Below are 15036 nucleotides of genomic sequence, written 5' to 3' on the forward strand. Positions count from 1 at the left end.
GCCTAAGTAGCAGCCCTCCTACTCCTACCACTTCAGCTTGTATGGTAGTTTCCTAGGGCTACTGTGACAAGTTGCCACAAACTGGGTGGCTTCAAACAATGGAAATCGATTCCATCATGGTTCTAGAGGAGAGAATCTGAGATCAGGCATTGCAGGGCCGTGCCATCTCTGGAAGCTCTGAAGGAGAGCCCTCTCGTGCCTCTTCCTACCGTCCAGTGACTGCCGGCATCTTTGGCAATCCTTGGCTTGGAGCTGCACCGCTCCAATCTCTGCCTCTGTCTTCATGAGGCTGCCTTCTCCCTCCGGACCTCAGGGTTTGTTTAAAAACATGGAAGGCTAAGAAATGCAAGACTCCTCTATGAGAACAAGCACCTGGAGCTCAAGGCTGCCGCTCATTTACCTGCCTTGCTCCCGTGTGCTCCAGCCCCCACCTGGCCCCTTCTCTCAATCACCCACGGGCAGCTGTTAGATAGTCCTGCCTTTCATCCTCAGTGGGGAGAACGGGGCACCCTTGCCGGTAGACACTGCTCCTCCCACGTGAAGAAAATGGAACAACGCGTGACCTAGGTAAAAACTGCAAGTGGCTCTTCTTTCCTTTTCTCTCTGCCATGCTCTTAGGTCACTGCCTCTGTGTCTTTTCTCTTCTTATAAGGACACTAGTCATATTAGAGTAAGAGTCCACCCAAGTATGAGATGAAACTTCAGCATAAGTTTTATCTTAACTGCCCTGACTACTTCCGCAAGGGCCCTATTTCCAAATAAGATTCCATTCTGAGGTTCTGGAAAGGACCTGAAGTTGGTGAGGACACTCTCCAAGCCAGTGCACTCTGTTCTGTTGTTTGGTTTTGTACAACTTAACGCTATCTTCAAGGGCCCCGCTGCGTCCCTGTTTAGCACCTGCCTGCCCCACTCACATGGAAGCCCCACGACAGCAGGACACTCCCTCCCTGCTCCGTGCCAGCGCTTAGCAGTTCCTGGCACACGGAAGGCACTGGATAAATACTTGCTGCAAAGAGAAAGGGAGTGAGGAAGAAAGGAAGATGCGGACTTTCTGGTTTGCCATGTTTAAGATGGCGCCTGGGAGTGAAGAACGGGCTGGGGCTTCCTACGGATTCCACCGTGGGACTGCTCTTCCCATTCTTTCCAGAACTCGAGAGTAGGCCCAGAGGCAGCACCTGGACAGCCTCTCAGAGGGGACAGAATGATTCAGTCCGGTGAGCCCTAAACCACTGCCCTCACCCTTACCCCGCCAAGGAAACGCAGCTACCCGGGAGCAAGGAAAGAAGAGCCACTTGCAGTTTTTACCTAGGTCACGCGTTGTTCCATTTTCTTCACATGGGAGGAGCAGTGTCTACCGGCAAGGGTGCCCCGTTCTCCCCACTGAGGATGAAAAGCAGGATTATCTAACAGCTGCCCGTGGGTGATTGAGAGAAGGGGGCCAGGTGGGGGCTGGAGCACACGGGAGCAAGGCAGGTAAATGAGCGGCAGCCTTCAGCTCCAGGTGCTTGTTCTCATAGAGAAGTCTTGGATTTCTTAGCCTTCCAGTTTTTTAAACAAACACTGAGATCTAGATTTTTAAATAAAATCACCTAATTAACAAGTGTTGCCAAGCAATTCAATCAGAAGGGGAAAAAAAGCCATTATGGAGTCCAGCCATCCCCAACACGGCCCTCCCCCAAAGAAAGCCTGTGATCAGAAGTAACCCCTGATTCTCATTCACAACCACTGGGCCAATGCAGTTCCTCAGTTTGTGTTTAAGAATCTGAAATTTCCAAACAAGTGTGGATGGGAACAAGGCAGAACTCTGTTCCATAAACTCACCCAGGTAGATTGTACCAAAAAAAGGCAAAAGAACAGGTCCAAGCAGCCATAGTTAGGTCCAAGCAAACCCTCTCCCCCGGCCTAGCTTCTAGCAGGATAATGGACCCTTGACCTCAGTTGTATTTTTGCCAGGTCCTCTCCAAATATCTGAGTGAAGTGTGAAGATTTAGGGGAAGAGAAATCTGGCAGCCTGGTTGCCCTTTTCCTTCAGTCAAACCAGGGACTAGGTTTCCAGCATCTGCCCCCACCCCAGCACCACCTCTCTGAACCCCAAAGACCTGATCTTCCACTCGGAGGAACATAGTAAAGAATATCAGACAGGATTCCAGTCTGGGCACTGCCAAGCTCTCTAAGGCTCGGTTTCCCCATCTCTGAGACCAAGGCTAGGTCATACCCCACCTTTGTACAAATTTTGTGCAAAATCTGTGCAAATTACAGAAAGGTACTTTTTCATCAATGCAGGCGTAAGCCAAGGCACAGAGTTTGCTGAACAGAGGGTGCCCCTTATTCAGTGAACATCCTGCACAACCATACATAGCCACCCTGGATACTGTCTCCCTTGTACGCTTCTAGTGAGAATTAAATGTGATACTGTTTTAAAATGCTTAACACAATTATTTGGTAAATAATAATAAATCAACACAGTATGTTTTATCTTAAATTTTTTTTTACATACTCTTCAACAATCCTAAACCAGTGCAGCTCTTGGGGTCCTCAACATGATTTTAGGTACTGTGTAGTGTGGAGACAGAGAATACACTGACATAGGACCAAATTAACATTGAATAGCACAAAATACTCTCTTTTCAATTTTCTCATTTCTTCTGAGGAAGATTCAGTATTTAACACCTTGAACCCTTGCTAATCACACACACACACACACACACACACACACACACACACACACACACAAACACACGCACACCTGAACCTCTAGAAGTCTCCCAAGCAAGCAATACGGCTAAAGTGTATTAACATTGCTTGGTTTTAGCTGTGTTTATCTTTTACAATTTCCTTTTCTGGTAACAGCTACTTTTCAATTTAGAGTAGTAGTATCAAGTTTTCTCCCCAAGAATACATACTTCAGTGTTAAAAATAAGTCAATTTAAGGGAAAATGTTAAGTAAATAATAGAGGTAGAGCAGAAAGCTTGAAGTTTGGGAAACTTGACACTAGACAATTCCAGACAAGGCCAGAATCTGACGTTCTGATTTCCCAGCAAGGTTCACGTGGATTCCCTCCAAGCTCGGCTCAGGTTTGTGCCCTCGAAGTTCCCAGCTTTCATAAACCTTCACTTGATCGAGAAGCCCGCCTGAGTCTTGTCTCTTGAGCTCTGCAGACCTCCTCAGGGAGGGACCTCCCCTCTTGAATGACTGAAGTGGGCTCTGTGCTGGCTGAGAGCGGGCAGGAGTGGGCTCCCGACAGCCCAAGGGCCTGGGCGCCACCCTCCCTGGCCAAGCGATGCCAACGCGCCCTCCGGGATTAACGAGGAGCGAGCAGAGCAGGGTCCACAATGCGGCTGTTTGATCCCGCGACGTGTTGCTCAGAATCGCAATTTATTGCCATTAGACGACGCTGTCAGGCACTAATTTTCTGGTGGCGCTCCATCACAGGCCTCTAAACACCGGGGGAGGGGCTCCAAGGCCGGTGGGCAGGGGGCTCGGAGGCACCGTCGCAGCCAGGCGGGGGTTCCCGTAACGAGGCTTTAATGAGGGGAGCGCGGCCGGCCTTTGTGGAGCCGCCGGAGGAGGCGGCGGCCGGGCCCGACGCTCAGCGAAGTCACTTCCTCCCCGAGCCCCGAGGGCCGGCGATTCCGCGGAGGGTCAGCCGTGGCCGCCAGGCCCGGGTGCCCACCGCGGGGCTCTCCTGGGTCCGCTCCCTCCTCGCGCACTCGGAACTGCTAGCTGCAGGAAACGCGGCATTTCCAAGCAACAATGCAAACGCGCTCATTACCATCTCCTCAATATGCATGGCGAAGTGGCGACGCTGGCGGAGCCCGGTCACCCGGCTCTGGCCTCCGCATCCAACACGGCGACATATTCATCTCCCAGGACGGATGAGGAGGGGGCGCCGGGGAGCCAGGTCCACGGGGGAGGGGACAGACCCTGGAGAGGGAGAGACGAGAGAATACACAGGAAGAGGTAGAGGCAGAATGAGAAATGGAAGAAGGAAACAGGGAAGGATTAGGATGAAAGAGAGGGAGGGAAGAAGAAAAAAAGAGAGAGAGAAATGCAGGTGGGGGAGAGGGATGCAGTCCCAGACTCGGGGAAAGGAAAAAGGAGACATAAAAAGGGGAGAGAGAAAGGGAGGAGAAGGGAGAAAAGTGAACTGAAAAATGGTTCAGAGCAAACGTGTGAAAAGAACAAATGCGGGAGCGGAGGGAAGGAGGAAAATGAATAGCCTAGAAATCGGACATACAGGAAGGACAGAACGATGCATAGAGAAAAACAAAGAAAGTGAGCGGGAGGAGGGAGGAACTGCTCAGGTCAGGTGGAAAAAAAGATGATCCCGGAGAGGTCAAGAAAAATAAAATCATTCGCGCCGAGGGCCAGGTTTTTCCATCCAGGCCATCCCGGGCGCTGCGCGTCGCGGGCCGCCCCGAGACCCAGGGGATGGGCTGGCCCGGGAGGCGCAGGGGCGGGACGGGCAGCGAAGGGCCCTCCGGCCGGCCTCACGTCCCACCGGGCGGCCCGGTCCGCTCCCGGTGCCGAGACCTGGCCGGGGGCCGCCCTGCGCGCCGCTGCTGCGGCCTCTCTGGCCGCGGCGTCTCCCGCGCCGACAGCGAAGTTGGCAAAGTTTCCCCCAAAGTTTCCCCATCGCTTCTCCGGACCCACGGAGGGCCTGCGAGGCCCTGGCGGCTGGCGGGGAGCGGCCGCGCGTTCCGGAGCGGCTCTTGGAGGCCGAGGCCCGCGCCTCCTGGGATGCTCGGGACTCCGGATTCCTGGCCAAACGCGAATCCCTCCCGGCGCGGACGCCAGGCCACGCACTCGGGAGTCCGTGCGGCTGCTAATAGCGGCGAGAGAGACCGCGAAAGAGAGAGAGAGAGGGAGAGAGAGAGAAGGAAAAAAAATATTCTCAGCTCAATTTAAGTCTCATGGAAAGGGCTTACAACTGTAATTAAATCATTAAATTCTTGTCTACGCTTCACAGAGCGGAGAGAAATTAACTTCCCACCAACCTCATTTTCTATTTGAACATGAAATAATGATTTTCTGCCCGTCTAATTACAAAGCCAACATCTGATCAAGCCAGCATCCAGAGGGGATTATCGCATGCACGAGTATTAGACCTCATTACCAGCTTGAGTGCAAAATTATTACATCTTGTAATTGGATGGTGAGATTTATATACAGATCGGCCCGGTTTCTGTAAGATTGTAATTACAAGCTTCGTTGGTTAGCTACTTATCAGAACTTTGCAGGAAAACAAAACAAATGACTGAGGAAAACGAGCATTTCATTAACCTGTAACCCGAGCGCGGGGGGAGGAAACGGTGGGAGCGCGCGCCGCGGCGTCTGCAGGAAGCGCAGGGATCGCCTGCCCGCACCGCCGCCCGGGGACTACAGGCCTGGGAGGGGAGGACAGAAGGGCCTGGGCTGGGAGACACCGGGCTGCGGCGGCTCCCCCCTCCCATGGGGGCGCGCGCGCACCCTGGGGCTGGCCGAGGAGGGAGCAGGAAGGGGGCCTGGTGGCTCGGGACTCGTGCGCAGTGCGCCGCACCATCCCCGAGCCTGGCGGGCCGCAGGCCCTGGGCACACGTCGGGCAGCGGCTTCCGCGGCGTGTCCGGCGCGTGCCCGCGAAGTGTGTGCGACAGACACTTCTCCGAACCCTCCTCGCGCCCGGGGCCGCGTTGAAAGAGCGTCTGCAGCTAGTCTCCAAAACGCTTTGTGCGCTGGGGACGTTGGAAGGAGAGATGATGGGGAAGCTTCTGCAGGCGGCCGGCGGTTGTGCGCGCACGTCTTTCCCAAATCAACTTTCATGCACCTGCTTTTCTTCCCTGTGCAAGTGTGTCACTCTGACCTAATCTCTTGGTTTCAAAATCCCTGGAAAATGTTCAGCCGCCTGTGGACCCTCGAGTTCAGTCTGGAGTGGGGCTCCACTGGCCCTGTCGAGCTGGGGGACCAGCGCCACGTCGGGGTTCGGGTGCCTGGGACTCTAAGTCCCGACGTGGGGTGCAGCTCGCCCTGCCAGGCCAGGGCTGTTCCCTACTAGGGTAGCCGCCCGGAGACCGCTTCTGCTCGGGGCCTGGGGTGCCTGGAGGGATCTAATTATTCGAGATTTTCGGGTCCGCGTCTGAGTCAGGAGGTTCGCCGTCTGGGCTATGGGCGCCTCTGGCCGGCTTAACTGGTTCCCTGAGAACAGTCTTGCCCTTCCCAGGCCTCCTTCCCGCCGCCCGCTGTCCGACGCAGGCAGGTCGATAGACTGTTTATGCGGAAGGAGCATCTCCGAGGCTCATTATTGTTTTTTCTTTTCTTTCTGAAAGAGCTGAATTAAATACCGGGCGTTTCACCCGAGCACGTACAGTGCGGCCTCAGTTCCCCGCCTCGGAATCTCCCCCTCGTCTCCCCACTAGTCTGTTGCCATCACTTTGTGCAAACACTAGGACTTCAGGGCCGTCGAGGCTCGAGGTCTGACACCTGGATAACATCCCTGGAAATGATGTTACTCTCAATTTTGTAACCCCAAGATGTTTCTCGTGAAGGTGAGCCCAAGATTCCCTAAGATACTCTCAGAGAAGTTTAACTGGAAACGAAATCAGGCGCCTGGGAGACATTTCAAGGCCAGGGCGGCCCCTGATGTCTCCTCCTCTGGCCAGCCTCCTGAGAAGGCTCCAAGCGACCTGGCACCAGGCAAAGGGGGCCGGGGAGGAGATAGGGAAGCAGCTCAGACCCAATTTGGGAATACCCCACTTTCCCTCCTTGCTCCCCAAACCCTGTCATCCCCAAATTTTCCCTTGTCTTTCCCCCCAAGTTTTTCGGCATCGACACCTACTAGAGCTGCGGACCTGTGCCAAGACCCGTATAGAGGGAGGTGGGGGGTGGGGTCAAAGCTGGGTGTCCAGGAGGTAGAAACATCTTCCATTCGGGAACTGGGTTCCCCAGAGCTGCTGGGATCAGACAGCCGGGGCCAAGACCCTCTGATCCCTCCACTGGTGGAATTCGGATTCGATTCCTCAATCAGTCGGTGCCAGGCGGCCGGTTTCCGCCTCCGAGCTGGGGCTGGTCACTCCACGGCATAGTCGCCGTCCCCGTTTTGTCCCTGGGGCGCGCCCGCCGCAGGCCTGGCCTACAGTGGGTCGCCGCCGCGGCCTGGCCGCTAAGCCCCCCGGCGCAACCCTCAGCTGCACGCCCTAATCCGTGAAGGTGGGCGCCGGATCCTGGGATTTCAAGTTCGATTTAGCAAACATCCCACCATAAAGTCTTGCCTCCCATCCCCACCCGAGGCCGTGGGAGGAAAGAAGAAAAGGGGTTGTCTCGGGGGCCGGGAGCAGGACAAGGGGTCTTTTAAGGAAGAATCTCTGCAGACCGAAAACGCCAATATAGAAACTTCTCGAACTCCAAAAGTTCCTGGGGCCTCCGCGGTCTGGCGCCCTGCTCCTCCCCCATTGCACGCCCGCTCGGGGCGCCGGCGGGCTGCGCAAACTCAAAGCGGCTCCCCAGGACCCCCGAGGTGTCCACCCTTCAGCCCCCGGGCCGAGGCGCCATTTTTACTGAGGGATTCGCACGCGGACACTGGGGCGGCGTTAATGTGGCCAATTTCAGCGTTCGGTCCTCCTGGGTAGGGAGCTGCCTCGCCCCCCCAGGGCAGTGAGGTAGCCTTTGAAGACGCAATGGGGACGCATTCTCCCACCACCCACTCCGCCTCCGCGCATTCTTCTAGCTCCTTCCCTACGCCGCGGAAAGGGCCGGGAGTCGAGAGGTGCGAGTTGGCAAAGGGGCCCGGGCAGAGGACAGCCCCGGAGCCTGCCTAGGCCCAGGGTCCGGTCCCGACCCAGGTCCTGAGCTGCGGCGCGGGGACAGGCACGGAGGGGCGGGAGGCGGGGAGAGGCCCGCTGACCCCGCACTAACCCGCGTCCCCGCGCCTCTGCCCCCCCCCCCACCGCGGCGCAGGCAGGAGGGGCGGGAAGGGACTCGCAGAGCCCGGCTCCCGCCCCTGCCCCGCCCCGCCCTGCGCGCGGTATCCGCGGGGGTGGGCGGCCTCGCCCGTAAGGCGCCCCGGCGATTGGCGACGCGGGGAGGAGACTCGAGGAAAAGTCGAATAAGACGGCGCGACGTCAGACCCGAGATTTGGGGAAGGGCGGGGGAAGGGCGAGGGAAGGGGTGGAAGGGCGGGGACACACACACCCCCGCACGGTACCCTAAGAGTCCACAAGTTTAGGCTGCCTGAGCCCAGGGCGCAGAGGCTGGAAAGCTTGGTGGGGGGTGGGGAGAGTACTGTGTGAGTAAAGACAGAGAGATTTAAAGAATCGAAGTAGTGAGAGCAGAAAAGTGAAGGGAACAGACAGGGGAGGAGAAGCAATAGTGAGAAAGGGAAAGAGGACAGAGGAAAAAGCGAGAGAGTTTCCTGGCGTCCAGGAGAGTTCAAGAGCCCGAAGCAGCGGAAGCGATCCTGGGGGGAAGAGGAGCGCGGGGAGGGGAGGGGAGAAGAGAGGAAGGGCGAGGAGGGGGAGTGAAAACTAGAGGAGGGCGAAGGAAGCGAGGCGCGACACTGCTCCGGGAGAGGAGGGCAGTGAGGAGCGAGGCGCGGGCAGAGGCAGCTCGGGCTGCCGAGAGGAGGGAGCGCGGCGCAGAGAGGAGGGGCTTGCGGCCCCGGAGAAATGTCAATCAGAGCCCGGAGCCCCGGGAATCTCCGCCAATCTGTTCGGACCTGACCTGGCTACTCGCCGCCGCCGCCGCCGCCGCCGCGGAACAGATCAATAGGCGAACCCGGAGCGCAGCGCAGCGCGGGAGGCAGCGCGGCCCCAGCCCGGCCCAGCCCCCGATGCGCGCCGGAGCCCGCGGGCGGCGCTGAGCTGGGCGGCCCCGGGGGCCGGGCCCCCTCTCTGTCCGTGCCCCACGGGCCACCATGTCCTTCCCCCAGCTTGGATACCAGTACATCCGCCCGCTCTACCCGCCCGAGCGCCCGGGGGCCGCCAGCGGCGGCGGCAGCGCGGGATCCCGGGGCGGCCCGGGCGCCGGAGCTTCGGAGCTGGCCGCCTCGGGGTCCCTGTCCAACGTGCTTTCGTCCGTGTACGGGGCGCCCTATGCTGCGGCCGCAGCGGCCGCCGCCGCCGCCCAAGGCTACGGCGCCTTCCTGCCCTACGCCGCCGCGGAGCTGCCCATCTTCCCGCAGCTGGTAAGCACCCGAGGAGCCGGGAAGGGTGGGGATGGTGAGCTAGGGCGCCGGGCGAGGTGAGCGCGGGAGTAGAGTATCCGGGTCCAGGCCCGAGGGTGGAGGCAGCGGTGGCTGGGGCTCACCGGCGCTCCCTCTGTGTGTGTCCTTTCCTTCCCCATGTGAGTACAGGGCGCGCAGTATGAGCTGAAGGACAGCCCCGGGGTGCAGCATCCGGCCGCCGCCGCCGCGTTTTCGCACCCGCACCCCGCCTTCTACCCGTATGGCCAGTACCAGTTCGGGGACCCGTCCCGTCCCAAGAACGCCACTCGGGAGAGCACCAGCACGCTCAAGGCCTGGCTCAACGAGCACCGCAAGAACCCCTACCCCACCAAGGGCGAGAAGATCATGCTGGCCATCATCACCAAGATGACCCTCACCCAGGTGTCCACCTGGTTCGCCAACGCGCGCCGGCGCCTCAAGAAGGAGAACAAGATGACGTGGGCGCCTCGCAGCCGCACTGATGAGGAGGGCAACGCTTACGGGAGCGAGCGCGAGGAGGAAGACGAAGAGGAGGACGAGGAGGACGGCAAACGCGAGCTGGAGCTGGAGGAGGAGGAGCTCGTGGGGGAGGAGGAGGAGGACACGGGGGGCGAGGGCCTGGCGGACGACGAGGACGAGGAGATCGATTTGGAGAACTTAGACGGCGCGGCCGCCGGGCCTGAGCTGTCCCTGGCTGGGGCGGTGCGTAGGGATGGCGACCTCGGCCTGGGACCGATTTCGGACTCCAAAAATAGCGATTCGGAAGACAGCTCTGAGGGCTTGGAGGAGCGGCCACTGCCGGTCTTGAGTCTGGCCCCAGCGCCACCACCGGTGGCCGCGGCTCTGCCGTCTCCGCCCTCGCCCCCCGCAGGCCTGGACCCTTGCGTTCCCGCACCAGCGCCCGCCTCCGCCCTGCAAAAGCCCAAGATCTGGTCCCTGGCCGAGACAGCCACAAGCCCGGACAACCCGCGCCGATCACCTCCCGGCGCGGGGGGTTCTCCCCCAGGGGCAGCCGTAGCGCCCCCCGCCCTGCAGCTCTCTCCGGCCGCCGCCGCCGCCGCGGCTCACAGACTGGTCTCGGCGCCGCTGGGCAAGTTCCCCGCTTGGACCAGCCGGCCGTTCCCAGGCCCGCCGCCCGGCCCACGCCCGCACCCGCTCTCTCTGCTGGGTTCGGCCTCTCCGCACCTGCTGGGACTTCCCGGAGCCGCAGGCCACCCGGCTGCCGCTGCCGCCGCCGCCGCCTTCGCTCGTCCCGCGGAGCCCGAGGGCGGAACAGGTGACTCGAGCGCGGGGCGCGGAGGGAGGGGGCGGGCGCCGGGGGTCGCGCGGAGGTTGGCGAGGACGGGTAGGGCCCGGGGGCACAAGGCGCGAACCCTTCCGCTCCGGCCCCCCGCGGCCCTGGGCGCCGGAACAGAGCGCTGTAAAGGCCGTCCTCTTTCCTCCCCCGCTTCACTTAGATCGCTGTAGTGCCTTGGAAGTGGAGAAAAAGTTACTCAAGACAGCTTTCCAGCCCGTGCCCAGGCGGTAAGAGACCCCGAGGTTAGGGGGGATGGGGGACTGGCAGGCGGGGAAGAGAAAGGAAGCCGAGCGGAACTCACGGCCTCTTGCCCAAGGGGAGTGAGTGTGGCTGCGACGCGTTTTTTAAAAAATGGAACGAAGCTCTTTCCTCCGTTGCCCCAGCGGGCCTGGAGACAGCTCGCCAGTCCCAGCACGGGCACCCCCGGCGCGGCCCGCGGGTGCAGCGCTGGGGGAAAGCGAGCTTGGCCCAGCCCACAGGCCCCAGGAGCGGGCCGCAGCTCTGTGACGCCCACCTCCTTCCAGCCGGGGACTTGGGTCCTGACGCCTCCTGCCCACCTTACAGTTAAACCTTAACCCCGAACAAACATCTCTAGCTGGACATAATGTTGCATTGCGACACCTCCTCAGCCCCTAGCCCCAGCCCCAGGTAGGGTCTCCCCGCCCTAGGCAGCCTCTGCGCCCCCAAATCTCACCCCTAGATCTCACCTGCTTTGCTACCACTGTCTCTCTTTCCAGGCCCCAGAACCACCTGGACGCCGCTCTGGTCCTATCGGCTCTCTCCTCATCCTAGTTCTTAAAAAAAAATTTTTTTTAATCGTTGTAATAATTGTAAAAAAAATCGCTCTGTATAGTTACGACTTGTAAGCATGTCCATGTATAAATACCTAAAAACAAAACTAAACAAAAGAGAAAAAAAGAAATAAAACCAGTCGTCCTCAGCCCTCCCCAAGTCGCTTCTGTGCCACCCGCATTAGCAGCGTTTGTGAGGTTTGTTCGGTTGGCTCGTTTGATTTTGGGGGGTGGAGTTTCAGTGAGAATAAGCGTGTCTGACTTTTTTGTATATACAGAAGAATGTACATATGTGTGAACCAAATTGTACAAGAAAGTATCTATTTTTGGCTAAATAAATGAGCTCTTGCCACTTTGACTATAACCCGGCTGTCTGCCCCTAGACGGGTCTGTTCGGTGGTTTTTTTGTTTTCTGTCTCTGCCCCCTCCCCCACCACCCCACCTCGGCTGTTGGAAGAATCTCCCGAATCAGCGGGAAAGGACGAGAGACGGGACCGCGCAGTGAGAGCACAGCAGCAGCGGAGGCGGCGCGGCCGTGGCGGGGCCGGGGCACCGTGGGATTGAGGCGGCCGGAGAAGTCCCTGGGGCGCCCGGGAGGAAGGGCGGAGGAGGCACAGGTGGGAGAAGGGACAAGATTCTTCACTAGAAGCTGGGAAACTGGGCCCAAACCGCCGGTCTAGGGAGAAACCGCGGGGTCTTGACAGAGCAAAAAGACTTACATAAAGGTCTGGCTGCACAGGAGTTAGGTTGGGAGGTTCTCATCACTCCCCTCCTCCCCATTCTTTGACAGGCACAACTGAGGTTTTCTCAGTCTTACATACGAGGGGCTGTGGACGGCCAGGTTCAGTCCTTCTAACTACATTGCATCCCCTTCCTCCTTTCAGACGCCAGGGTGGGCGTGATGGTGGGGGGACATGGACAAGAGGGAGGCCTAGGGGTGCACATTCTTCCCTGTAAGTGGACTGTCACTGCCCAGCTCGAATGAGAGTTGGGGATCTCGGGTCCTGGCGGCATCTATGCGTCTTGGCACCCTAGTGGGTCTTCCCACGTGCCCTGGAAGAGGCAAGTGTCTGCGATCCGGCGCGGGGCTTGGGCGGAGGGGCTGGGGCGAGCCGCACCTACCTAGCGGCCGTTCCAACGCCAGGCGGGCCTGGGGCGGACAGGCCGGGGGAGGGAGCCGGGAAATTTGGGGCTGGAGCTCCCTCTACAGGACAAAAGGGACGCTCGGCTCCTCGCCTCGGTGGCCTCTGCAGCTAGGCCCGGCGTCGCGCCCCCTTTGCGCCCTGTTTTTCCTCTCGGTCCGCCAGCCCATGTTGCCCAACTGTGACTTGAAGAAGTTGTAGGGAAATGCTTGGGAGAGTGACACCTCCTCGGGGTACGAAGTGGAGGGACCACCTTTCACCCGCTCCCCACCAACGCCCTCCCCCGGTAGCACACGTGCAGGTTGGCCAGATGTTGGGTGTTTGACCCGCAGCGTGCGGCGTGTGACAATCTCGCGAGTTCCAGGGGCGGTTTGCGAAGAGCTCGCACACGCGAAGCCAAGGAACAAGACACAGCACAGTACACCTTCGAGGCTCCGTGGGAGCAGAGTGCGGCAGTGACTGGTCCCTGCGGGCACCGCTGCCAGCGCCGCGCCCTGGGGATCCCTCCGAGGCCGGGGATCAGGGTGCGGCCCCGCCCCAGGGGCGAGTGCGGGCAGAGGAGGGCATCGGCCTACGTGGCAGTCTGGGGGCGCACACAGGGCTAACGAAAGGACACCCGACAAAGACGCTTCGCAGCTGGGGCTGCTCCTCCAGCCCCTTCCCCGGAGGCTGGAGAGGTGTCTCCGCTCCCTCCCCTTCCCGCTGGTTTTTGACTGTGTTTCCGGGGTTCAGGCTCCTTCCCAGGCAACAAGCACAGAGTGAGGTTTCGCTGTGGCCCTGCTCCCCGAGACGTGGAGCGGCCCAGCCCCGCGGTGGGAGGATTTCAGCTGCCCGGCCAGGGCCTTACACCTGAGCCCAGGAGCCCAGAGCGGAGGCTGGGTGGCACAATGAGTATCTTTACACCGACAACACCCCTACATCCCCCTACTCCTGCCCTATGGGCTTAACTGTGGCGGTGTTTACCGCCTGTGAAACCCTGAGCAGACAATTAACTTCTGCGTGCCCTTATTATCTCATCTGCAAAATGGGGATAACGGGGTAGACCGCGCGGGGTGGTTGTGAGGATGAGATAAAGCGTGTCCAGTGCTGCCCAGCAGCGGGTGGGCATAAACAACCCTGCTCCTGACGTCTTATTCCGGAATCTCAGCCCCCACCCCTCAAACTCCCAGCAACGTGCCCCGCCCCCTCCATCAGCCACGAAAGCAAGTTGTCCTGGTTCAGGGCCCTCAGGATCCTTGGCCACCCCAGTTCCACCCAGGGAGAAAGGCAACTTGCCAGGCGGGGCACAGCAGGGAGAGGGGGTTGTGATCATGGGCAGGAGGGCAGAAGTGAGGCAGCCTCTCCAAACTGACGCCCACCCAGGGAGCCGGCAGCCAATCTGCTCAGAACACCCTGAGCATGGGGAGGCCAGGCGGGGCTTGGAGAAGCCTGAGAGTGGGTCCCTGGGTCTTTGACCCTGGCATTGGGTCAGCTTTTCAGCCAGTCACGTTTTGGGGATAGTGATCCTTGGATGAGACCCATTCTGCCCCCACTGTAAGTACTAGAGGACAGATGGCCTAAACCTGGGAGCCACTCTGATATGTCACTTCTCTTATCCCATAGAGTACATGGGCCCTTCAGCTGGCCCCAGGTTGATCCCAATAAGATAACCAAACAGAACAAAAAGAATCACACAGCTTTTCAGCCAAAAAAGAGGAGAGGAGACAGCCCCTCTTTGCAGTTCTTTCATTTCACTGGGGAGCAAGTTCTCATTTCCTTGCCTCCTCCCAAGACCTTCTCCTTTCGGGGACCCCAGGAACTGCCTCCCTCCCTTATTGTTGGTCCCTAAAATCTAAAAGGAAAACTAGGAGGGAGAGAGAGAGAGAGAATATGGGAATCTCATCCCCGGTCCTGATTAAGCTTCAATTAGAAATAAAATATGTCAATCGCTGCACCTGGAAGGGGTTCCTGCTGTCGTGGCTGGTTATGCAAAGCACTCCAAGGTGTGTGGGGTAATCAGGTAGGTCAGAGGAAGGGAAGTGTGCCACGGCTTCCCTCATTATCTGCATGGAGCTGGAGGGAGGAGGGTGCATCCTGGGGCCAGGGAACCAGAGGACAATAAAATTATCTCCCTAAGTGACTGTCCACCTCTGGGACTGGCACATTAATGGTTTCCAGTTGAATTTCTCTGCAGGGGAATACAGGGAGAAGGAGGTGGGTTCCAGCCAGAAGGCAACATGGAAGAGCCAGAGGGTTAGTGCAGTAGGCGCCACTCACCTGTGACAGGTGAGGAGTGAGAAGAGGACAGGGCCCCACCTACTGGGCTGGTGTTTGCTGGGCACCTGGTGGGCAGCCAGCACCAAAGGTTCCACTGTCTTAGCCCTGCCTGAGTTTTGGAGGCGGAGCCAGGGGGATTGATGCTTGGGTAAGAATTGGCTATCAGACGTTTTCTGTTTTTCTGTTATTGGGAGTTTCTGCCAGGGACTTGCTTTGGGCCTAATTGTCTGCATCCTTCTAGAAATGTCCTCTGCATCCTAAAATTTCTGGTTGCCTGTACCCTCCACCCCCAGCAAGTGAAAATGGGCAATTGCAGGGTGTAAAGATTGTGTCTGTGGTTAGCTAATACCAACTGGAGTGGGAGTGAGTCTCAGAC

General features: G+C 58.9%; 1 protein-coding gene across 1 annotated transcript; it reads left to right on the plus strand.

Annotated features, from left to right (window-relative positions):
* The first annotated feature begins 8154 nt into the window (after nucleotides 1-8154).
* On the plus strand, nucleotides 8155-11630 carry IRX3 (iroquois homeobox 3). Its single transcript, XM_045533189.1, has 4 exons — nucleotides 8155-9156; nucleotides 9325-10450; nucleotides 10632-10698; nucleotides 11209-11630. The coding sequence occupies exons 1-4, from the start codon at nucleotides 8887-8889 to the stop codon at nucleotides 11261-11263; spliced, it is 1518 nt and encodes a 505-aa protein (XP_045389145.1). The 5' UTR covers nucleotides 8155-8886; the 3' UTR covers nucleotides 11264-11630.
* The last annotated feature ends 3406 nt before the right edge of the window (nucleotides 11631-15036 follow it).

This window comes from Lemur catta, chromosome 20 (assembly GCF_020740605.2).
Source record: "Lemur catta isolate mLemCat1 chromosome 20, mLemCat1.pri, whole genome shotgun sequence".
In the NCBI taxonomy this organism is placed as follows: Eukaryota; Metazoa; Chordata; class Mammalia; order Primates; family Lemuridae; genus Lemur; species Lemur catta.

Excerpts from the sequence above, each read along its gene's own strand:
- IRX3 (XM_045533189.1), top strand. The coding sequence starts at position 8,887 with ATGTCCTTCCCCCAGCTTGGATACCAGTACATCCGCCCGCTCTACCCG. Across the intron at positions 9,157-9,324 it reads TGCCCATCTTCCCGCAGCTG|GGCGCGCAGTATGAGCTGAA; the intron begins GTAAGCACCCGA and ends ATGTGAGTACAG. Across the intron at positions 10,699-11,208 it reads TTCCAGCCCGTGCCCAGGCG|GCCCCAGAACCACCTGGACG; the intron begins GTAAGAGACCCC and ends CTCTCTTTCCAG.